At 40.0% G+C, this 26272-nt stretch overlaps 1 protein-coding gene across 1 annotated transcript in view; it reads right to left on the bottom strand.

The window, feature by feature from the left end:
• Positions 1–26272, bottom strand: part of RAB3IP (RAB3A interacting protein) — a 251761-nt gene that overhangs the window by 148974 nt on the left and 76515 nt on the right. The window contains exons 2-4 of the mRNA XM_069228325.1: positions 25402–25674; positions 17784–18009; positions 9407–9502 (exon numbers count right to left, since the gene is read on the bottom strand). Of these exons, the coding sequence (XP_069084426.1) occupies positions 9407–9502; positions 17784–18009; positions 25402–25649 (570 nt within the window). The 5' untranslated portion in view covers positions 25650–25674. The remainder of the gene's footprint in view (positions 1–9406; positions 9503–17783; positions 18010–25401; positions 25675–26272) is intronic.

The raw sequence follows: 26272 nt of genomic DNA, 5'->3' as shown, positions 1-26272 counted from the left end.
GCATTCACTGTATCACTAAAGCAGCAGTGTCACTCTGTAGAAGGCACCTTAATCCTGTAAGCAAATTGTTCCCTGGGGCTTCTCAAAGAACCAATGATTTCCAGGAACGCATGAAGAGTGATGATTTCTCATAGGTTAACTGAATAAAGAATCACAATTTTATTAAAGACAAGGAGGCTGGCATTATAATCACTCCTGAGCAGCAACCTTTAAAAGCTTCCAAAACAGAAATTTAAAACATCACAATGAACTTAGAACTCTGTCCTATAAAAATTCATTGTCCTCCATTTTCTACCTCTTTTGTTTGATTATTTAATCTAGTTATTCTGCTATTATCAATGTCAATCTGCTCTAAATAATTTTTCAATTACTCATTGTAACAACTATATTAATGTCTATTCAATTTCCCTGCCCACCAAAACCTCTTCCTGCTATTTTTTTTTATTCAGTTAACCTATGATAATCGTCATTTTATGGCAAAACAAAAGGCTAGCCTTGTTTTATGGCAAGCCAGGAACTGGCATTATGCATGTTCAAAGTCTTTCAAAGCACAATTTGAAGCATGTTCTACAGCTCAAACAAAATCTCCAAGGTTTCCGCAGTTGACCAATCTGCTGCTTTCATAATGTCTTCCAAGTATCCTCCCATCATACAAACCTTACTCGCATGCCACCCCTGACAGAATGCACATAAATTGTGACAAATCTACAGCTGCTTCCTTCATTACAGCCTTCATCCTATGTATTGTTGCATTTGTGCCTGCTTTAAATGGTTTTACATATAATTTAATAACTGATCCACTCCAGCACATCACTTATCCAACAATCTACTTTGACATGCTTTTAAACTTCGAACCACATACAAATTAGGTTAATTATCAAATCTAGGAGAAAAAAAAATAGATCCAGACATAAGTCTTTGTTTGTTTGCAAATCTTAAAAATTACTCCATCTGGCTGAACAAACCTACATGACACTTCTAATGCTCCAACATTTGAAACTCTTCTGAAAGAAATAAGACACAAAACTTTGCTAAGTTCCAAGTCAATTCCCTCACCTCCAAATATCTATTGCTTGGCAAACTCACAAATAATTTTAATACCAAATCCTCATTCAACAATGTGTGATATTTTGCCTTAAGTGGTCTCTTTAACCAAATCCCCTTCATCACTCTGCATACCAGTGGGCTTCTACCCACCGACAACCCTAGGTGTAAAGAATTATCTGCTGCCACCGTTGACCTGTAACAATTCACTGTTCTATACGGCATCCATTTCTCAAATAAACCTGCTAGGAAATTTGCCACCTCTATTTCATCTGCCTCCACAGGATAAGAGTCCTTCTCCACACACCAACACAAACAAACCTTCCATGCTCCTCTGTATCTTTTTGTTCGTGCTCATGACTCACTGAATAAGCTTGTAGCTGTTTCCGAAAATCCTAAGAATCTACCTGAAAACCTGAGATCCTCCATACTAGAAGGTTCGGTAAACCCGACTCAACTAAAGGATGCTCCTTCTTCTCTACACCTAATTAAAGCCCTTTGCATGACGTCATTAAATATGTTATCTATATCTCCATTCCCATCACTATTGAAACGCATGCCTGTGTTCTCCAAAAAAGGCGTGATTAGTAACAACTGACATCTGTCTCCTCACCTTCACTAATACTCTCTGGATCACAGAGAATGGGGGAAAAGCATACTCTCTCATTTCCTTCCAAACCTGCGTAAATGCATTCACTGCTATTGACCCAAGATCCGGTCTCTAACTAATATAATTTGGTATCTGATAAGTCAGTTTAGAAGCAAACAGATCCCATTCGTTTCAGAATTCTCTAAAAAATATTCTCCCTTAACTTCCAGTGGCTGTAATCTGTCATGGTGTGTGAGCTCCAGTCAGCTATCACATTGTGAATTTCAGGAAAATACTCTGCTTTTAATTCTGTTTTGTGTTCCAAACAAAATTCCCATATTTTTTTTGCTAATTCTGATAACCTCTTGGACCCGCTTCCTCCCAACTCGTTCATATATGTTACAGCAGTCATGTCGTCCATCATTTTTTAAAACTGAATTCCCCTTCTATTTCTTCTTGAAACTTTAGAGCACAAATAAACCTGCTTGCATCTCCAGATAATGTATGGGTTCCTCTTTCTTTAACATAGTCCAAACTCCATCTGTCTCCTAACCAGAACATGTGATTACCCATCCTAAATTGCTCGCATCAGTCTACAGAACAAAATCAGTCTGTCCATTCCAGGCTTCCAAATCTTCCTTTCACCATATTAACTTCTCTCTTGCATATTTGCTCAGAGACACCATATCCCTGCACCAATTGAAATTGAGGATTCTCCTCATCAATATTCCTATTTTCAGTTTTTTTTTTTTTACTCAATACTTGTTTAACTGTCTCTTGGACAGTAACCTGCATTTCCTTACTTGCAATCCTTTTTAATTAATTCCTCCTGACTGGATTCTTCAATAACTTTCTCAGTCATACTGAACTGTCATTTTTTTATTTATTATTTATTGTAAACATTTCCTGTTCTAGGTATTATACTACTTTTTAACAATATTATTGCTCCCTCTCACAAGTGTGTTTCATCAAAAACCATTCTCCGCAACAAACACTGCTCTAATGCGTTATGTTACAGAGGAAACGGTTCTCGCCCACCTATGTCCTTTAAAAATAGAGCATAATGTTTCTTCATGCCCAACCTCCTTCAGAAACAAGCATACGCATTGACCAGCCAGTCATATACATATGCACACTCCCAAAACAAGACCAACCACATGTGAAATATGATGTCAGATGTGTCTCGCACTCTGACTCACCTCAGCTTTTCACAATAATGGCGGTCTCACTCAAATTAAATACTTGCAGCACAAGCCTACACTTTTTAATCGCATGCATGTAAGAATGCGCTATGTGGTACAAACCGCTCTTCACAACGCACGTTTTTCAGTTATTTCCCAAAATTACTTAAAATGCTGCCAATCAACTGTAAATCTTAAATCTACATTCGCTATACAATGTATAAAAATGTTTCACACAATATCTGTATAATCAGTATTTGTTTTAAAACTAATAAACTTATCACGCCAACGCTTAGAATATATAGTATAACTAAAACATATACAAAATTTCTTACTCATAAATTGGGAATAATAAATACATTTACCTTCTCTTAAATCATCACATATCAACTACAAATACAACTTTTTTCTAAATAATCATTGTACATAAATACTTATCTGTTCAGAAGCAGCAAATAAAAATGAAGAAGATGGAAGAAGTTATAGCCTATTTGCCTATGTTTAACACTTATATTACTGATTGAAATCTCCTTTGAGATTCTATGTTCCAAAACAGCATGCTGTATGGTGGAGTTCCGTTTGCCAGCAGTTATCTGCTGACAGGCGAAGGGAGCGCTACATATGAGGATATATGTTTTCCAATAAAGACACATTATTTCTATGGAAGAGTACGGCTGCATCTTTACATTTTGGTGAGGAGTAACAGTGCAGCAGGTATCAAGAGGCATTCTCTGCGTGGATGCTAAGAACCCACAGAAGGATCATTTCAAGTAAGATGTCGGGGCTTGGTGCAGTGGCTTTCTATATTGAAGAGGCTGCGTGACTTTAATGTACCTCTGTGTCGAGAAGGTCAATATACGTTTAAAGAATGGTAATATAAATACATTTACATTTTAATCTCTGCCTGATGCCTTAAATACTTTGTGGTCAGAGGCGTTGCAAGAGTGTGGTTCCCTGAGCAGAGTGAGTAACTTTGACAGCCGTATTTTGCCAGTGGAGGAACTGCATGTCAAAGAAACGTTTCCAAAAGTTTACTTGTGTGTGTGCCTGGGTGCCCGACCGCTTTCAACTGACTTCCTCACGTGCAACCGTTGTTCAAGGCACCCCACGTGCAGCATTATTGCGAGAAGAGCGCTGCCCCTCATGCACCGCAGGGACTCCACACGTACCATAGCTGAGAAGAACGCGCCACTTCTCGTGTGTCACAAGGAGCCACTGTCAGCCTCTCACAATCACAAGTGTTAACCACACTCGACGCGCCAAGCGACCAAGACTAGTTTCCTTTGGAAACATGCTCTGCGACATATTGGTCAGCCATTTTTGGAAGTTGGGCAACTTTCCATACGCCTCAAACTAGAAAGAGGCAAAGTTTAGGAAATTGGTATTTGTTACAATCTGCAGCACTATGTTATTGTGCGCTCTATACGGTGATAGGTACACCTAAACCTTATGATTTAAAGTTAAAATAGAGGTTTTAATAAGTGCCATATTCGGAGATCAGCACAATATTTAGGGAGTGCTCACAATGGTGATGGGCACACCTGCTCAGCATTTGGGACTGAAACAAGCATCTTAAACCATTGAGTATAGTTTATCTAATCATTTTCTTTAATTAAGTTTTATTGCAGGGTTTAACTTTTCTTGTTTAAAAAAAACAAGACCCTTGCATGAAGATCAGAAAGTCTAATTTATTAGTACATTGTGTATCAGTTCATCTAGGTATTTAGTTCAGTAACAGGTATATTTTCCCTTGTATTACATCCCACTCTCAGGAGACTGCAAGTACTATGTTATTTAAAAATAAAATATGTGTAGGGATGTCAAATCACATTTCATACTGATCACAAACCATTATTGAGAATTGTATCACCGGGCGGCACCGGTAAGGGTTCAGAAAGGCTTGCTAGGCTAGCATCACGTTCGCAGGAGTCCAACTAAAAGATAGAATATATTCCTGGCTGAAGAAATGTACAGGTAGATTGCCTTTCATGCATGGCACTTGACTGGCAACATGTTCATAAGAAAGAAGCATTAAAGAGTGAACAAGATGTGGTCCATTGGTGTAAGGGAATAGATAATGAGGTAGACTGGTCTACAGCTATGGAAAGAGACAAAGTATTGAAAAACATAATAGATTTGATAAGAAAAGATGAAAGAAGAGACAGCACCCTCCCTACAATAGAACAACCCTATAGCAAGGTATGAGATGAGCTTTCTGAAGTAAATGGGAAGATGGTGCTGCGTGGTGACATGATCATTCCGCCTGTAGAAGTATGCAAGAGTGTTTGAAATAGCACATAGGGACATTTAGGACATACTATTAAACGGCTGTGGAAGAATGAAGTTACACATGAAGATGGAGTGTTTTTTGACGGATGGTTTATTGGCGGCCATTAATTGCATGGTAGTGGTGACAGGTTCCACCACATTTGCATAGAAGTTAGTTTGGGAGGAACAACAGAATTAGTAATATACGGTCCTCTTCCCTGATGGAAGTCCTTTAGGAGGGACAAAACACGTTGGCTGGGAAGGATTTTTGTATCTAAGAATAAAAGTGTTTTGAAGACTCTACATTACGGCTCCTGTGTATCTTTAGACGGAAGAACTTGCCATCTTGATGAACTGAATGATGTTCTAGTTTAGAACTATATAATTGAATTACCCGGGTGCATCAAGAGCATCCTCAAATATGTCAATATGTTCAAAGCAGCAAGACTTAATACACCTGGGAAAACATGGGGGGGGGGGGGGAAGGGGGATTGGGGATTAAAATTGATGGTTTGCAACCGCAATCTACTGTTACAGACCATTGCAACTTGTATTTAGGAGAGGAAGTTCAATTCAGATTCCCCCTAACTGCGATTTGGAATGGACTGCAAAACCCATTTTGGGTCTGAAAGGCTTTTCTGACTTGCAAAATGGGTTTATTACATAAGCTAAGCATTTTGTAGTCATGAGATCTACCATATTGCAAATCACAGGGTTTGTAACTGCGTTAGAATAGGGTCCTTGGTTGTCAGTCAGGTTACCCCCTGTCCAAGCAAGGACCCTCACTCTAGTCAGGGCAAAGGAGAAAAACACCTGGTTAACCCCCACTCACCCCCTTGGTAGCGTGGCACGAGCAGGCAGACAGGCTTAACTCAGAAGCAATGTGTAAAGTATTTGTACCAACACACACAATAATACAGTGAAAACATTACAAAATGGACACCACACCAGTTTAGAAAAATAGGCAATATTTATCTAGACCAAAACGACAAAAATCCGACACACACAAATTTTCAAGAGAATAAGAGTCTTACTCCACAGAAAACAATGGAAACCATGATTTTGCACAAAGTACCTTGTTTGCATCAAAAATAAAGTTGCACAGGCGAGTGTTCGTTGGAAAAGTCAACGATGTGTTGATTCCTTCCTCGCAAGTGAGGTTGTGTGTCGTTTCTTCTCTGGTCAGGTCTGCGATGAGTTGTTTTTCTGCCTCGCAAGAGAGCAATGCATCGATTTCAAGATGGGGCACCTTGAATCCACGCAGTCGGGTTGACTTTGCCACCCAGGGACGATGCGTGGAAAATCCAGTCATTTGGTGTTAGAAAACCGCGTTGCATGGGGTTTGCGTCGTTATCAGCAGCTGCAAGCGAGTGTTGCGCGTCGTTTCTCCAACCTTGCTGCGTCGATCTCCCAGCCGCAATGCAGGTGGAGCGCCAATTTTAGCCGCAAGCCGGTGGCACGTCATTTATCATCCGCGTTGCAGATGGTGCACTGAAAATGTCCCTGCACAGCATTCTATGCGTGGGTTTTCAGCTCTTGTTCTGCCAACTTCACCTTTCACGGGCCCAGGGACTGGGTAGGGCACCACTTGGCAAGGCAGAGGTCTCAGTTGAGAGTCCAGGTGCTGGCAGAGGAAGTCTTTGATGACCCTGAGACTTCAAAACAGGAGGCAAGCTCAGTTCAAGCCCATGGAGATTCTTCACAAGCAGGAATACACCACAGATTCCAGTCTTTGTCCCATTTCACAGGCAGAAGCAGCAACTGCATGTTAGCCCAACAAAGCACAGACACAGGCAGGGGCAGCACTTCTCCTCAGCTCTTCTCCTTGGCAGAAGTTCCTCTTGGTCCCAGAAGGGATCTAATTGTCAGGGGTTTTGGATTCGATACTTATACTCCTTTTTGCCTTTAAAGTAGGCATACTTCAAAGGAAAGTCTCTGTTGTTCACAAGATCCTGCCTTGACCAGGCCAGGCCCCAGACACACACCAGGGGGCTGGAGACTGCATTGTGTATCACGTATGTGGCATGTATTCTAAAAGTGGCATTTTCAAACTAGCAATCTAAAATCCAACTTCACTAACAGATGTATTTTATATTATGTGCTCAGAGACCCCAAACTCCAATTTCTATCTGCTCTCAAAGGGAATCTGCACACATTGGGAATCCAATTACACATACATGAGAGGGCAGGCACAGCCCATTGAGGCTCATCAGCATATGCAGGCTACGCCCCAGTTCCCTTTGTCTCGCTGTCTAGAGGGGATTCACAAACAGCCCAACTGTCAAACTGACCCAGACAGGCAATCCACAAACAGACAGAGTCACAGAATGGCTTAAGCAAGATAATGCCTACTTTCTAAAAGTGGCATTTTCAAACTAGCAATCTAAAAACCAACTTCACTAACAAATGTATTTTTAAATTATGTGCTCAGAGACCCCCTAACTCCAATTTCTATCTGCTCTCAAAGGGAATCTGCACTTTAATAATATTTCAAGGCAGCCCCCAGGATAACCTATGAGAGAGATAGGCCTTATAACAGTGAAGACTGAATTTAGCAGTATTTCACTGTTAGCACATGTAACACACATCACATGTCCCACCTTTAACATACACTGCACCCTGCCCATGGGGCTACCTAGGGCCTACCTTAGGGGTGCCTTACGTGTATGAAAAGGGACGGTTTAGGCCTGCAAGTGGGTACACTTGCCAATTCGAATTGGCAGTTTAAAACTGCACACACAGACACTGCAGTGGCAGGTCTGAGTCATGTTTATAGGTCTACTCATGTGGGTGGCACAACCAGTGCTGCAGGCCCACTAGCCGCAGTTGATTTACAGGCCCTGGGCACCTCTGATTCACTTTACCAGGGACGTACTAGTAAATCAAATATGCCAATCATGGATAAGCTAATTACACATACATTTTACATAGGAGCACTTGCACTTTAGCACTGGTTAGCAGGGGTAAAGTGCCCAGAGTATCAAAAACATCAACAAACAGAGTCCAGCACACATCAACAATCTGGAAAGCAGAGACAAAAAGTTAGGGGAGACCACGCCAAGGATGCCAAGTCTAACAAACTGCAAAAAGGATTTGACCTCTGCCCATAGAGATAGTAACAAATCAATGGAATATCATGTCCAGCACCTCACTACCAATTGCTTCATTATGTAATTGTTGATCAACCAAGATTATGGCATTGCACACCAACTTTTTGCGAACAGCATGTACTAATAGGTCAGTTCACAAAATTCCAAATCTTAGTGGGTCCAAATTCGCCGTACCTTCTCAAAATTCATGAGGTGCATCACAAATTGCACCACACTATACCACCATGTCTGCGATTGTATTAAAATATTGTATCTTTATTTTTCAATAATATAGCTCATAAATAAGAAGGCATCTAAAAATATATTTTTTTAATTTATTTTTGGTTAAGTCTGTTGGAGAATTAGCAAGGGTCTGCCTACTCCCCAACAAACTTTTTTTTACATTCACAAAGGAAGAGTAATATCAAGGGAACCAATTTCCTTTCCCAAATGTGGTACAATCCCAACTTGGGAGATGTCCACTTTTCAATGTGTTGAGATTAGATTACAGTTGCAAAACAATGATACATGCTACAAAGAATTGCTATTTGGAAGAGACGCCCTAAACACACCACTTCCAAATAGCAATTCACTATGCCATTTAGAGATTCAGTAACATGTTACAGAATTGCAAAACTAGTTTAGTAGTTTAAAAAAAGCAATTTTGCTGTTCAAGCCCTGTGATTTTGCGAATCACAGGCTTTTTGACCACAAAATGGCTTTGTACATCATTACCCTATATTTTGAGCCTCTAACTTCATATACGGTGAAATGTCTTTCAAGGTGAAGTTTTTTTTTTTTCTCCTTCTATATCACACTGATTGACATACAGGTTCACTTTCTTGAATTTACTATAACCCAGCTGATATCTACTGTCAATTAGTCTTTTCTATTGTCATACCATAGAAGTGAAAGCCTTTACATTTATCAGAATTAAAATCCCTCTGACTTTAGTGGCCTTCTCTCCCATCCTATGTTAACAAAACATACATGAAATTGAGCGGCTGGGTGGGAGGAAGGGGGCTACATGTATAATACATAAATAATATTGATTTTGAAATGCTATGGAATCAAGGCACAGCTCTGCACAACCTGGTCCTAGACTGCAGTCGATTTTCAGAGACTCACTATGCCGGTGAGGTGAACCAAAATCCACATATTACTCATTTAGATGGGCTCTTCAGGAGCAAGTCGTTTCTTATATGAAATCTTAAGCAAAGATTAAAAAAACAAACCTCAAACAAACTAGCTGTAAGCTCTTCCAGCTCCTGTCCAAGTTGGTCACGGACCTTCGAAAGCCTTTCACATTCTTCATCTTTTAACTTGAGCTCCTAAAGAGAACAGTTAATGAAAGAAAAACTGGTTTTATTCTTCTTTTTGCTCAGAATTAAGCCAAAACACATGCATAGTGAAAGTACAAATTGTTTCACGAATCAGTTCAAATTATTAAATTAGCAGTCCGTCTTTCTAAATAATATAATTTTTATTTAATTTACACACTGGCCACCTATGTAGGAATGCTCCCAATTGCAAAATTCACAGACAAAGTATTCAAATTGTATGGGTGTGACGTTTGCAGAGGTATCTATCCTCCTCCATGATGAATAACATCTTGGGAGAGCCATCATCCCTACATTACACTGCTACTGTATAACGTACACTTGAAATGCTGTTATTCAATGTAGTCAAACTCATGCAGACGGCAAATGATAACCTTTGTGTGGGAGCCAAGAAAGTAAACAGACTAGAAGGCAATACTTACTGATCAGAAGGAGATTGAATGGTTTTTGGTCCTGAAGCTTATCTGCACACATACTTGGAAGACATCTTTCTACTGCCATCGAGACCAACAAAGTGAACAGCTTAAACAACATATATAACACCATGGAGCACCACAGTTCTGATCAAATGAACCCTATCTCTGGAGGGAGAATGAGCCACAGCTGGAGGAACATCAGCCCCTCAGTGACCTGATAAATGGAGCAGAAAAGTGAACTGTATCTCAGAGCTAGCAGCTGAGGAACAGTGAGAGGACGTGTTGGTCCGCTTTTGCTTGTGTATTCTTTCTAACCACTGGTTGTACCATGTCAACAGAGTCCCTGTACGCATCAAGGCAGTTATGGATAAGATGCTGAAACTAACTGACTGCTTTTATATAGTTCATGGGTCAACCCAATGGTACTAGTACTTAAGCAATTCCGTGATCTGAGTTTCTGCATTGACTCTGGGATCACAATCCTATTACCAAGACAGTTGCCAATAAACTTTCCAAGCAGACTTTAGTAAAGTAGTTAGTATATTTTTATTTAACCAGTGGCTACAGGTAATTCACACTGAAGCAAGGAGGAAATCACGTCCTGGCCGGATTGGAGACATTCTATACCGACAGTCATCTTCCATGACCGCTGGAATGAACAACTGGGACACCTCATAAAGAAGACTAGCAATATCTCAGACTTGGACCCTGCCACGCAGAAGATCAAACTGACAATGAAGGAACTAAAGGCTTGTTTAGTCAGACTATGCAGTGTATCTTGGACATCATGTGGGGAAATGGACAGACAAGACCTCTAGAAGCCAAGATCCAATCTTTGTTAGATTTGGAATTACCCAAAACCCAGAATCTAGGAAGAGTATTTGACCATGAGGCAAACATTTAAACAATAGATGCATGACTTCCATCCATGACCTTCAGAAGCAGCAAAACAAAGTTATGTGGTCTCTGGAATGTCAAAATAGCTTTGATGGTCTGAAACTGATGTCATTTAATGCACCAGCACCAACGCTAGTAGACGAGTCAGCTTGTCATACTTTGTTTTATCGCTGTAAAGCACAAATGCTATAAATCAGCTTCTAAGAGCTATCCAAAAAACAAAATATATTTTTTAAAAATCACGATTAATAAAATAGTGGATCATAAAATACCACGCGCTATCGAAAAACTTTGTTCGAAACGATTAAACAAATCACCTCTGAAATTTTTCACAAGGCTATTCCAAAACTAATCACCTCCAGCTCCTAGAGTAGCAGAAGCATAATTCACATACATAGCATGACATCAACAATATAGCATCTCAAGTAGATCTAAAATTCCTGAAAGAAACATTAAAGAAAACAATACCAGCCAAATTAATGGAATCCTTTAGACATTTTCCACACTAAGCAGAGGACAGAAAACTAAATTTGAGCATCAACTGTTAACCATTTAACAAGGTAAATGCTCATTTCAAGTATTTATATATAGAAGTCACAGAAAGCAGTACTCAATACACCCATAAACATGATTCCTGTACAGCTGCCACACCTTCAAAAGTAAGTACAACCTGTTGTGTGCAACTTAGTCACAGCACAGATCTGAAATATGGGACTATGTTTATGACAAAGTTGGACCTCAAACTCCTCAAATGACCGATGGCTGTTAAGGATTAAAATTCAAAGCTTCAGCTGTGGTTTGTTTCCTTGAACTTGCACTTCTTTGGGTCCAGGAGGTGACACTGCACAGCAGTGGTGGATAAGACATTAGCCGATGACGCAAGCTTTGCACTGGGTGTAGCTACTTTAAGGGCTGAGGATAAACTCTGGATTTTGGAGAATCCTTACTTATGTGAATGGCCAGAAGCAGAGTTCAACCTCCCTCCCCTGACTTCCAGAAAGACCTGTGAAAGGCTAGACTGACTGAAGATCTGTCTGGAGGTTGCCTCCACAAAGAACCCAAAGATTCTTGCAGCCCAGTATTTCCAAGCCACATGGTCAGCAACTAGTGGTCAAGGAGGTGCACAGTTGCTTTCATCTGTGATTACCCTGCAACATCCACATGCACCTATTTCCATTAGTGTACCATAGTTGCCACATCAAGCCCAATATGGACAGAGCGGTCGCTCCTCTTTACTTCTTATCAAATAAAACTGAACTATCTTTCTAGTTGCAGTTTATTTTTAAAGGGCATACAATATGTCTTAGTTTCACGAACAACTGTACATCACAGATCAATGGTATAGTACTGTGCCTTGGAGTGCCCTTGTCGCTTTAAACCTATATGGAGACTTCCACCCGCCGATAGGTGGCCCAGCTATCTTTAAAACCTGACCACGACCGGTTCTTTGAAGGTACAGGCACCCCTGGGGAACACACGTGGCTGCTGATCGACTTCGGCTAGTGATTCACACTGAAGATAATCTGAAACACGGATACCAGGTGGGCACTTAAATTTCTCATCTAGATGTACGTTTAGACTGGACACCTACCACCTGTATCTCTACTGAACTGGAAACAGAAACAATGCATTAACCTTGGCACCTTAAAATCTTAGGGTCATTGACTTTGAGAGGGAGGGGACCAGTATTTAATTTGGATGGTGGAATAGTGATTCCAAGGGTACCAATGGCATATAGTGAACAACAGGGTCTCACCACATTTAGATGTCCAGTGTGCATCCAGTGCCAGAGACAAAGACCACAAAATGATCAACTGCATTGTACTTTTCTGTGTAGCAGAGAAGATCCTTAGTTTACAAACACAGGCATAAAACCTGATATGAACTTTTGAAGTTGCTGTAGTGACTGGGCAGTTCATTGTGTTTGTACCTACTGTGCACGCTGCATGTGAGTTTCTAACCCATACCAGCCCTTTAAGTTGCTACATCTGGAAATTCAAGTGCCCTAAACGACTAACTTACTTATGTAATTTGAGTGCAATGATAATGGTGTCTAGCACACCAAAGGCAATAGTAGTTACACAGACTACTACCCTGCAGTCAAAGAATGCCTCAGATGCCTACTGTGGAAAGGTCTAATAGAACGTGTCAGCCCCTTCTTCTTGCTTACTTTCTTTGGCTCACTATCTAATCTAATCAACTAAGTAAGAAACATAGGTCACAATATTTTCACAGAGGTGAAAATACGTCCAACCCAACAGACCAATCCCTTTTATTCCCAGGGTCTCATTCCCTATACTATACAATGTAGATTTACTTTTAAGAGGCGTTCCAATACCTGGTCACATTCTAGGGAAGGCTACATGACGTGCCTGTGAAGCATTAGTACACTGGAGAAGTAATGCATGCAACTCGTTTCCACCATAGAAGAAATTGGTACATTTTGTTGATTACATTGGTTTTGATGGGTACGCTATTGCAGGTGTTCTTAACCTTTTGACAACACCCACTGTGTCAATAATGGAAGTTAGGAACCGCAACATATGCAATTTCTATTTGACGGACCTTAAAACAATGCACAAAAAATACAGAAACAAGTAGACATCAAACACATACACAAATGACAAAATATTTTATTTAAATTTAAAAATATACAAAATTCTAAATTTTATTATTGAAGTTGGAGCTTTTCAAAATGTGGTTTACTTCTATAAAAAAAAAAAAAAATGAAGCCAGACTCTAGCATAGCACTCTGTTTTTATTGCTCCCAATGCAGGCATTCATTTTGTTGGTGCACCCCACTACATCAGTTGAGGCCACCAATCATCAGAAACCATGGGCTAAAAATCATCTCCTATGCAGACGACACACCGCTCGTCCTCTTATTATTCAAAGACCCCTCTACCGCAAAGGCCAGCTTCCACCTCTGCATGAACAGCATCATCAACTGGAGGGACAATTGCCTCAAACTCAACACTGACAAAACATAAGTACTGCTAATCGGAAACACCACCTCACCTTGGGACGACTCCTTGTGGCCCACCAACCTAGGGGATCCCCCCTGAACCATGACAGAAACCTAGGAATCATCATTGACAATCAACTCAACATAAAGAACCAGATCAACGCTCTCCCCTCTGCATGCTCTGTAGGCTCCTCAAGTGGCTCCCTATCTACAACAGACAGACAAACTGTCACACAGGTCCTCATCACCAGCTGCCTAGACTATGGCAACGCTCTTTACGCCAGACTCGCATCACAACTCACACAAACACTTCAATTCATTCAGAATTCAGTAGCCAGGCTCATTCTGGACCTCCCAAGATGGACCCACACGTCCCCCCACCTAAGGAACCTCCACTGGCTCCCCATTACACAAACGATGCCAATTCAAGCTGCATAAATATGCCTATAAAGTCCTGCACAACCAAGAACCTGCATGCCTCAACCATCACCTTAACTTCTAGTGCACCACCAGACACCTGCGCTTCGTGTCTCTCTCTCTCTCTCTCACCCTGCACACGTGCACACACACGTGCACAGATATATATATACACACATACACCTGACACCCCCCCACCCCGGATCCACCACTGCAACTTCGGTGGCCACTCCTACTACCATGAAGCAAAAACCTACCTAGAACAACCTCTTCATCCACATAAGAACTTTTCCCTCCATCCAGGAAATCAGAAGAAATCTCAAGACCTGGCTGTTTGACTGAGACCCCACGCAGCAGATCCCAGCACCCGGATACTCTCACCGGTGATAAGTGGGTTCTACAAATCCTGTTGATTGATTGTCAATCCTACATTCTCTTTGCTGCACTTGGGCTGCTCCCACAAGTTAATCTAAGGAAACGACTTAACTTTAAGCATCCAATTTCAAATTCTGTCACTTTTTGAGTGCTTTAATTTTTTTTGAATTTCCATTTCACTATTTTTATGTAAATAAACTTTACTAATTTGCTAACATCATTTAATTTTCTAAACAGTTGCAGACCTTCTGAGTAGGCATCACAAACCCCCAGGGGTTCAGGGACCCCGGGTTAAGAACTGCTGCTATATTGCATCTACAGTCCTTTTTAGTTGGAATGGCCTACCCACCCGGCTAGAATGGCATGGTGGACATCACTTATGCCCCAAGGTGACACACTGGTGCCACGTGTCACAAAATGTATTCAATCCACTACTGAGTCTAAACAATTTGCTACTGTACAGATGCTCAACTAAAACATATATTTAGGGTTTCTGGCTTAAACAGATTATAACCTAAAAAATAATTTAGAAGCAAATATTTTACTTTTCAGTACAAACTGGAAAACATTAGATTTTGAGTACATTTACTGCTTTTCCACCATCTGATGTCAAACAGAATAAAATGGGGCCCCTGCCTCTAAGCACTTTTCTGTGATGGATGCTTCAAAAATGACTCACGTAGCCCATGCTAAGCTACTTAATATGTCATTGTGGACATCTGCACTGGATGCCAAGACATATTTCCGATCCCATTTTGGGACCATGGGCCACACTATATGGCTTCAGCTCAATGTTCACTTCATAGTGCTACAACGCATTCACCCAGTTTGCAGCTGAACTCTCAACAAAGCCTTACCATAGTGCAGGAAGCACCTTCATGATTTCATCCTCCTTAATTGACAGCATGACAGAGCTTTGCTTTCTGAAAGCTCAGTAATCGGCACTGCGGCAATAGATATCACTATGCATATGGATGCCTCCGGAATAAATCTTGAAAAAAAGCATGCCTATGAGAGAGCCATTCCTTCATACAGAAAGATCAGGGAATTAGCAAGGACATGTCTAGTGTCCATGCAGCATGCAAAAAGTCCATGAGCTGGTTTTGGTGAAACTGTACTGCTTTTAGTACATACATTAACTCAGTAAATGTACGAGTTACTGTATAAAGCTGTAGACAGTACAGCTAGTAGTTTCCTAGTGTTTGCTGCAGACGGTGCAGGTACAGCCCCAGGATAAAAGTTGAACTTCCATATCTTCTGCTTACATTTCAAAAGGAAAATTGGAGCTCATGATGGCAAAAGAAGGCTTGTCACTTGGCAACACCGCCTCTGCAAAACACTGTGCCTGCTTGTAATGGAAGGTAACAGTGCCCACTGCACAAAATACAAAGGTAAAGTCACTTGTGAACCTCTCACAAATGTTCAATAGGAACACAGTCCCCCGCATTGGTGTAAAAATACACAAGGACCTACCCACATTCTTGGTAAAAACGAATACTTAAAGCGGCCCAAATAAAACACAAAATCCCACGTCATCACACAGTGTACAATAAAATTACATTTATTAGTCAAGTTCTTTCTTGGTTTTCCACGGCAAGTGGTTTGTAATAATTGAGCAAGGAATATATATGTCTTCATGTCCTACATAGACAATCTTCATTTAGCAGATCTTTGCCATTTGTCTGAAGAACAGCACAGAAAGGAGTGTTCATAAGCGTGTTCGCTCCACCCATAACAGTCTTATCCGACCCTCTCCTTTTAATTTGGTACGCCTGCGTTGAAGAGACTTGAGGCTAATAAATGGAACTCTCCCCTCAAGACCCTCAAACTTCTCCAAGTGCAAGTCTGCTCTGAAAGCACATCTTTGTCCTAACCCATTAAAAACCAAGTTCCTTACTGATATCAATAGCTAAGGGCAACAGGAATTATAGAAGCTAAAGCGTACCATTCAAAAGTGTGCTGTATAACTAGTACAACTATCAAAGAAAGTCTATGATCTTGTGAAACAGGACCAGAAAATTAAGCAACAGTAAAATGACCAATTGTGATTCCTAGAGAAAGTATACGAATTATCATAAAAAAAACAATCTTTAACTGACCTTGAATAAACAACAAAAAAGATGCACTAAGGTATAAAAAGTGCCATGTGTTGTTGCTCTTGTTATAAGATGACTATAAAGTCTTCATGGAAGAAAATCAGAACAGCAGCACACAAGGAAATGAGAAGTTGATGTCTGCTGAATCATCTCCAAATGGAACAGAACATCCCCTAAACTACTGGAATAGATGTTTAGTGGCAATAATTCAGGGTTAAATTGGTGCCGACATTTATCAGTGACCAGAACTTTCAGATCTAGAAAAAAAAAAGAAAAAAAAAAAAAACATTTTTTCCCTGTTAGTGAGAACTAATGTAATGGTTAAAATGTCTCACAATGAAATTTTCTAGGGTGAAATAAATAGATTGTGCAGAACCACCAAGTTAATCATGAGATAGGATGACAAGGCTACCAATAGCCCAAATAGGAACTGAGACCAAAGAAGAATAATTTGCTGCCTCTACAACAGGACTGAGTTTTTTTTGCAGAATTTCTACCAAATCTTAGGTCTTCATCAGATCTCAGTCCCTCTAGTTTCTTAATCTCTTTTCTACCTTTCATTTTCATTAGACGTTTTATTATTTTAGGCACATTGCATTCATTTAATCTCTTATGGATGATCTATAGCAACGCAGGATGAAAAATATAAATTATGGAAATAATGGTTCCTTGCATTAATATTTCTAAGATTGTCTAGCACTTAGAGACGGAAGTGGTTGCAGTGAGGGACCTTTTGCCATATTTACTGTCTCAACAGAAGTTTTGCCTTTAGGGTATTTTGTGATCATCGCACACTTGATACCTTTTTACAATTTAACTAATTGACATCCTTGTAATTTGTGAATATACTTCTTATGATTATGTTAATAATAATGAAGAGAACTTGATACATCTGACAAAGAACACAATATGGAAAAGCATAGCAAGTTCATTTTTGGAGGGAAAACAATGAGAAAGAAAACTTCAACCTGTTATCAGGAAAGCAATCAAGACAATACAAATTGTTACTTCAAGCAGTTATGGTAAACGGCTATTTTATTGTTAGAAAATGATTTAGAGAGTGTAAAAGTACAAATGATAGTAACTGACTAGTCAGCAATTAGTACCTGCTGAGCTTTAGCAAGTTCTTCTTTCAGGCGCTCATATCCCTTCTCTCTCACTTCCAGTACAGAAGGGCTCCTCAGGTGAGACAGGCTGTCTGTACTTAGTCCAAGGATGTCATCGGGTGCATCCAAAGTATCGATAACTGTAGCTCCTTGCAAGAACTCTCGCTCTGCGCGGTGGCTGTCCTTTCTGCTCTTGCATTTGGGTGAGCATGTCTGATTTGCAGAGCTATAACAAAGAGCAGGACCAAATGTATTAAGTTAAAATTTGCTTATGTGTATAGCGCACACTGCTCAACTGAACTGTGTCTAGGCGCAAGATAATAAACAGTAGTTACATGTATAAGTACATAGAGATTAAACAACAGCATAATAAAATACAGTAGCTACTTGAGACAAATATATTTACTGTCTTGAGTTCCATGTTAGTGTAAAGTACATCAGAGCAAACTACAGTTCATCAGAGAAACGTTATTAGACTAAATAAATGCACTGCTTATTACAATGGCCTTTTTTACAAAGACAAAAAATGCACACAAAATTACATATAATATAAAATAGATTACATAACCGTGGCCACCCTTCTATGCATAGAATAAACATCAAATCATAGCGTTAATTCAACATTCTTATAGTCCTTAGGTGGAGTCAAAACGTGTGCTTAGTCCTTCCCTTATAAGATAAGCCTTTGCAAAAGTGAAAGTTGTTCTCATTTTCGCCAGCCATTCTTCCGCAGTAGGGTACGCCGTAGATTTCTAATTTTGAGCTATAATTAATCTAGAAACACACAAAATAAAAAACACATTTTCTATATACTTGTTTTGGCCGTCATTCTAGCATCTGCCCAGCAATCCACCACCAGGATCCCAGTTTAAAGACTTTTGAGTAATTGTTTCGGTCTTGGAATAGCTACAAAAGCAATAAATTTGAAGTATGGGGTACGAGAAGACTACATGCTTTCAAACTCTGAATAATTTGTTGCAAATAAAGCAAGTATTTTTATCTGGGGGAACAATGTACTTAATCTCGCAGTAGTGATGATCGTAATGTATACAACAGTATCATATGTATCGGAGATTGGAGCTTTCGGAGATTCTGTGAGCACCCTCATTCATTTTTTCATCACCTCTTTCAGACCAACAATTTTGCTGAACTTCGTAAATTGAAATCTTTGTATAAATTATAGAATGTAGGTTCATGGTGGAATACCATAACAAACATGTTCAGTACTTTGTCAAATCTTTGAAATATGAGCAGATTTGTAAACATGTAAACACTGAAACAACCCACTCCTTTCAATTCTGTACTTGTGTGGCATATCCAAAAAAGAGCATATATTCCCCATCCTTGCTTTCTAATTAGTATAATTACCATATGCCCTTTTGGTGCAATTGTGTAAAAATGTTTGCAAGTTCCTTGGGGAGTGAAAAATGTTTCCATAAACGATCACAGCCTGCTCCTGTATGGTTGTAAATTATTTTCCCATGTTGCAAACCTTTGACATATCGCTCTCAGTTTTGAATTTAATCTTTTTGAACATTCCCCAGGACCTGGACACTTTTGTCATCTAATTAATTTAACCCATAAAGCGTCTTTCTTGCATGCCAGGGATCATTAACTTCCAAAAGCTATATCCACTGCTAGCTAAGAAATATAGCCCGAAATCTAGCAGAGCCCAGCGCCGTTATCAGTGGAGCACATAATTAAATCCTGGATATCCTACGGTATTCTTGAGTCATATAAAGGACATGATCATTCGAATAAGGTTTGAGGAAAAGAAAAAAAAAGTCTGTCTAGATGACAAAGAAGACTATGCAAAAGAACAAGCGGGGGGGGAAGTATTACTATTTTTTTATTAAAGTGAGCTTCCCCAATACTGATAGGGAGATTTGTGCCCATTTTATCAAATCTTTTTTTAGATTTCTTATTAGGAATTCATAGTTCAGTCTGTACATTTGTGAAGTGGAGCACAAAATCACAACCTCCAGATTCCACACTGATTTGGAAGTTATCATGGATTAAAAGCCAGCAGCTTTAGTAGTTTGATGACTGTTCAAAAATAAGCCCCCTGCTTTTACCGGTCGATTTAATTTTTGAAAAAGCCTTACTCTATTGGAAAGTATGAGCAATTATATCGCTCTCATGTTCTATGAACTGAATAAAGTAGTAAGAAATTGGACTATTAATTGAGGGGGTTAAGTACCAATCAATTACAATGCTTGTCGGGGTGAACCCTTCATGACACTATATTAACCTGAGCTCAACCCCCTGGTGGCTATGGAAAAGAGTAGGCAAACTGAATTTAGGGCAGTGTGTAAGGAATGTATGTAGTACGAAGAGAGAGGGAGAGGAGAGAGACAGAGAGACAGTCTGTCTGTCTCTACGAAGCAGAGAGAGAGAGAGAGAGCGAGCGAGAGACTGTCTATCTCTACGAAGCAGGGTCTTTTTCAGCAACCAGACAGTGGATGTATACAAATCATCTTGGCACCCTGTTCTCTGCCATTGAAGTAGGCTTGAACACTCAAGCAGGATGTGACACAAATTTAAAAAAGAAAGCTTACAACCCACTCCCTGCATATTGTGGGAGATTTACTGGAGTAATTTCTGCCCAATCAGGCTAGCTTATTTTTTGCTCCTGGGAGACATTTCACACCTATTCAAATGCTATTCGGTGCATAGGAAAGGTATGAGGACAAATGTACATTAGCCTCCAGGAGCTTCGGGGACGGAAAAGGTAACTTGGTAAAACATATTTTCCTTAGTATTTTTTTTTTTAACTGGCTTTTCAATAACTATTAAAATAGTTATTTAATTATTTTCTAGCTAGTTCCTTTCGGGAGATCCAGTATTATTTTTACTCTATACTCTGGTCTTCTACATTGGACAAATAGGCCTGTCACAGTGAAAACTAGCTTTAGGGTACTAGTCAAGGGCACAGACATTTTAATAATAAATTTCTACAAGTCCTACTATTAAATATCATGCACCCTGGCTTGGGGGCAACAAGGCATACATAGGAAACACTCATTAGTATTTAAAACAGAGGTTACGGCTTGCCAAACAGGTTTATTTTGACAGGGTAAATTGCAGTTTTTACAATGCTACAGCCACTCTATACTGGTAAGCCTGAAGCAGTGTTTTCACTGCTACTGTAGTGGGTGGGTCAATGGGAGCTGCAGTCCACTAGCGGCATTTATCTTCCAGGCCCTGGATGTACTTTGTACCACATGCTAGGGACTTTTAGGTAAGTTAAATATACCAGTTAGGAATATGCCAATTCAACCATATTTAAAGGAGTTGTTCAGGCAGTTTACCACTGGTCAACAGGCTTAAAAGTACAGAGGTCCAACACTAGCAAAAATTGGAGTCCAGCAAAAGGCACAACAATACATGGTGACTAAGCAGAAAAGGAGGATTTCCTACAGAAGTCATCAGCACATAACCATATTTAAACTGCAGAGTTAGCAATAGGATTAGCTACTAAATTTATATTTCTGTTAATAAGCCTGGATAATGGTTCTAAAAATAATGCAAACAGCACTGATGACACAGGACAACCCTGCCTTGCCCCTACTGAGAATGTTCTCACATATCTTACATTGAAAGCCAACTCCCTGGTGGCATTTTTATTTATCAATATAAGAATATTTATACAACGTGTGGGGAATCTTGTTTCTTCTAACAGGGTATATAACACAGCATATAAGAACACTAGTACGAAAGACTAGATATGGTGACGTTTTTGCATCAAATAGGAAGAAGCTGAAGAGCTCCTGGGAATTCAGCCTAATTATTAATCTTACACATATACTGGGTGCTCGCTGCAAGTAATTGTCCCAACATAAACTTGGTTTGGTGAGCTTCAGATATTCATGAACTTGGTTAATCTAAGCACTACAAGTTTCACATAGATCCTGTAATCAGAATTTAATAGCGTTCAGTGTCTATTCTTTATCCACCACATTTTGCGGAGACCTTTCCACATTTCAGAAGAGAATACTAAGTCCACTTCCCTGAATGAAGCAGGAAACTGCATGTAGAAATTCATTAAAATGTTAAGTTAACTCTGTTGCTAAGCATTCAGCAATTAAGTTCAGAAGATAAGGACTGTCTTTTGAAACCATTTTCTTGGGAGGAAGTTACATCCACAAGAAGGTCAATACCACCTTTGTTTTGGCAAAGCCCCCCCTGGGGAACATGGCTTATATAGCAGTGGTTCCCAACCTGTGTTCTGGGGGCCCCTGGGGTCCACAAAGCTTCCTCAGGGGGTCCATGAATGCTTACAAAATTAAATAAAGGATATAAAACTAAAAAAGTACAATTGAAAATTTTAAAACGAACTGTAAATGTCAAGGAATTTGAAATTGGAAGCTAAAAGTTAAATTACTATCCTCAGATTGATTTGTGGGAGGAGTGCAGGTGCATCAGAGTATACTACGTATGGATGATAAAGCTCTAACCTTTTTTTATTAAAAGTTGTATTTTTTATTTATATTTGTTTGCAAATTAAATACAATGTGTTATCATTTGTGTACGTGTTTGATGGGATGCTTGTTTCCGTTTTTTGAGTATTGTTTTGTGGTTTAAATCATCGACAACGTTTGGGCCGGGGTCCCCAGCTTCAAGTAATGACTCCATGGGAGGGTCCCCAGACTCTAATAATGATTCAAGGGGGGTTCCAGTAATGATAAAGTGGGGGTCTACAGAAGTCACAAAGTTGAGAACCACTGCACTACGGTATATGAAGTGCAATTTGCCCTCTTATTACACTACGGTATATGAATGTGCGATTTATTCCATGCTCATCCACGACTTTCAGATACATTTGCATCTCTATGTTGAGCGCTCAATTTTAATGGCCAGGACACAAAACGCACTTAGTGCTCCACTAAAGGCAGACAGTAGGTTCTATCTAGAGACAGTATCAAATTGGAGAGCTTCTGAACATCAGGATAAGCAGTAACGGCAACAAGAAAACATTTGGCTAATAAAACAGGGACCACAGCAAATGGGACTACAAGATGCACCAGAAACCGTGGCAAGAGGATAACAACAGGAGAAATTAAAAAAAGAGCGTAAATGTTACATACTATTTTATAACTATGCCAGTGCTTCATAGCAAGAATATAAACTTGTTTGTGCAAGGAAAAAGGGGTACTAATGCCTTAGAATTACTGCAATTTAAAAACACGGATTAAACACACGTTTAGAAAGAAAACAAAATTGGCAAAGTAAAATACTGGCCCAAAAAACTAGCACTGAACTTCACTCCTGTTTAGGAATATGAGCACAATATCAGGAAAAATGCCGTCATGGAGCAAGATAGTCAATTGCTGAAAGCGCCGAACCACTGCCACTTGTGTATTCTATGGAAGGCAGAAGTACACTACTAAAGACAGCTAAACAGACCAATCGATGAAGAAGCCTAACTCAAAGCTTGTCTACTTTATTGCTTGGTATTTATATAGCTCTTACTACTACTGAGAAGGTGTTGTAGCGCTTTACGGTGATTAGCATTCTACTCCGGAATCGAACGTCTCTGAATGTATAAAGAAGAATTTTCTTATTATTCACTATTGTTTTTTTTATCCAACAGGCAGCTGTCTTGAGACCAGACTGAAAAAAGAGAAAACGTCAATCAGATAATGCCCATCCTCTCCCTTCTGCATGCACCATATCCTATTCAGCAAAAAAATAGAAACTAAATAGAAATGTATAGCATAAAACATGACCAAGTGGGCCACCAGCCCAGACACCAGACCAGATTTCTACTACAACAGGCACTGGGCATCTTCCATATGAAGGGGAGTTCTAAAGCTGCTCTGCATGCTCGGTTTGTTGTGCTCCAAGCCAAAGTACCCAGTCAAAGTGACAGAGAAGTCTATCAACCACCTGAACTCTACAACTTTCTCTACCACTCCCAGTCTGAATTTGAAGCAACCACAGCATGGAGACAACACTCATCTCTGCCACAGACGAGATTGGAACCCTACTAGACTGCAGAGATACCACCAACCTCGTAGTGTTGGGCCTTTCTGATCCTTTTGACAGCATGTCAAACTCCAGCCTCATCAAGACTTCACGAGGAAGGCATCCAAGAACCAGCCCTCAAATGTATATGCTCCATCACATGAAGTACACAAACAGTAAGACTCCCACAGTACACAAGAGTCCAAGGACTTTATCTATGGAGTCGCCCAAGGTTCATCTCTCAGCCCAACCCTGTTCACCTACATGACATCTCTCGCCAACATCATCAAAGCACATGGCATATCCATTATCTGCTATGCTGATGACACCAAACTCATCCTATCAATACCCGACACGTCCACCACCACCAGGAGCAACTTCACTGACTGCATGACCAGCACAGTAGAACAGATGAAAAACAACTGCCTCAAACTCAACTCCCACAAGACAGAAGTGCTGATCTATGAGAACAGGAACTCTCCTGGGACACCACCTGGTGGCCGTCAGAGTTTGGTCCTACACTAACACCCACTCACTACACCAGAAACCTGGAAAACATCATAGATGACACTCAATGTCAGAAGAAGTAAAAGCAGTGAGCTCCTTCTGCTTTCAAATACTATGCATCCTCAGAAAAGTGTTAAAAAGGATACCCAAGAACAGGAGTACAGTTACTCAAGTCCTTGTCACACTATGGCAACGTTCTCTATAGTGGAATCTCTAGCCACCTCCTTCACTGACTTGAGACCAACCAGAACACCATAGCAAGACTAATCCTACACCTCTCACATCACACCACACCTCAAGAGAACTCTACTGGCTTTCAATACACAAACGCTGTCAATTCAAACTCCTCATGCACGCATACAGGGCACTGCACAACATAGGGCTAGCAGACGTCAACAGCCACCTTCACTTTTACCAGATAACTGTGCTGAGCCTGTCTCTCGCACACACCGCCAAATCTGCAAAAGCAGAATGGGAGCCGTAGCCTTCTCCCACATCACACCCAAAACAGGTAAAGGCCTCCCTCTACACATCAGGGCACCCTCCTCGGTTCTTGAAATCTGCAAGAGGCTGAAGACCTGGCTCTTCAACTAACTACATGACTCATGCACCTATACATCTCTTCTATTCATCATAGTATACCCTATCTGGTGATAAACAGCCATATACAAATCCAGATAACATGTCTGTGGGAAGCTTGCACATGTGTTCTCAAATCTATAGGCAACGTCTCAAGTTGAGAGGTTTACTTAAAAAGCTGGGTTCTACCTATATAAAGGCAGTGTTTAAACTACAGGCCTCAAGACTTAAAGTTTGTAGTGCCAGATTTGTGCAAACTCTTTGTTTCCTAATTTGCAAATACTTACTTTTTCCAATGATACTTACTAGCCTACAGGATCACTAGAGTTCTTATGAAGCCTGCCATTATCTACAAGATATGTCAGAGCTGCTCACTTGACCCTGTGCTCGTGGTTTACATTTAATTGCACAGAAACTACAACTGATGGAGTAAGATGGACATTCTGTTAAAGGTTATCTTAGTGAGAATGAAGTGTATAGAAGAACAAGAAAGAGGCAAACACAGTATACAAAATAGAAACTAAATTCAAAAAAGTTACTTGGCTCCTGTGTCTATCCAACATACCCAGTTCCAGAAGATTCCACGCAGTTGACTGGTCTTGGATATGAATACACCGGTTGAGTAGGAAGTTCGGATACATTCAGAGAGTTTGGTTGAACCGATGAGCAGTTGATACAGTTGTGGGGTCGGTACACAATATTAGTTGAGGTAGTTTTTTCTTTGGTCCCTGGCTCACACACCCCAAGAAGGTCTGGTGTAGTAGGCGAAGCTAGGTTCACTTCATGAAAGCCTTCCAGGGGGTCGCTGGCCATAGCAAAAGATTCATCATATGGAATCCTGCAGATAAAATATAATGAATGAGACCAGATTGTATTGTTTTGTATTGCAGCTTTTATATAGTGCTTACTACCCCGTGTGAGGTGTTGTACTTTAAACCACACTAAAGAAATGGGAAGGGTATCGACCAAATTGAAATTAATGTGGTTGTCAAAAGGAAATGGAGAGATGTTACTGTGCTTAAATTGCATATAAGAATATTTAAGAAAAGAAATGCATGAACAGCAAATGGTAAAATCTTGTACAAAGTGTAGAATCATCACCCTTTTGTTTTAAACGCATTCATTTACATACATACACATTCAAGGTATTTACAGTTCAGCTCCCTATATTTTCATCACATACGTCTTAAACAGGTTTGATTTCGGAGTCACTGAACAATCATAGAGAACGACCACAACATTTAATATGCAAACAGAAAAAACACAATGTGCTCCAATCCACTGTGTCTTTAAAGTAAAAATAAATAAAATGTATAAATAAAAATGAGTCCAAATGTAGCACCTTCAAGCAAATTTTATATAACTTCCAGCTGCACAGATTCTTTCCTGTAAGACTCATGTTTGGAGAAAAACCAGACCACTTTCCCACCAGTACC

The sequence above is a fragment of the Pleurodeles waltl genome, chromosome 4_1 (assembly GCF_031143425.1).
Source record: "Pleurodeles waltl isolate 20211129_DDA chromosome 4_1, aPleWal1.hap1.20221129, whole genome shotgun sequence".
Taxonomy (NCBI): Eukaryota; Metazoa; Chordata; class Amphibia; order Caudata; family Salamandridae; genus Pleurodeles; species Pleurodeles waltl.
Note: the sequence above shows the minus strand (reverse complement) of the source record. Positions and strands in the feature narration are given on the sequence as shown.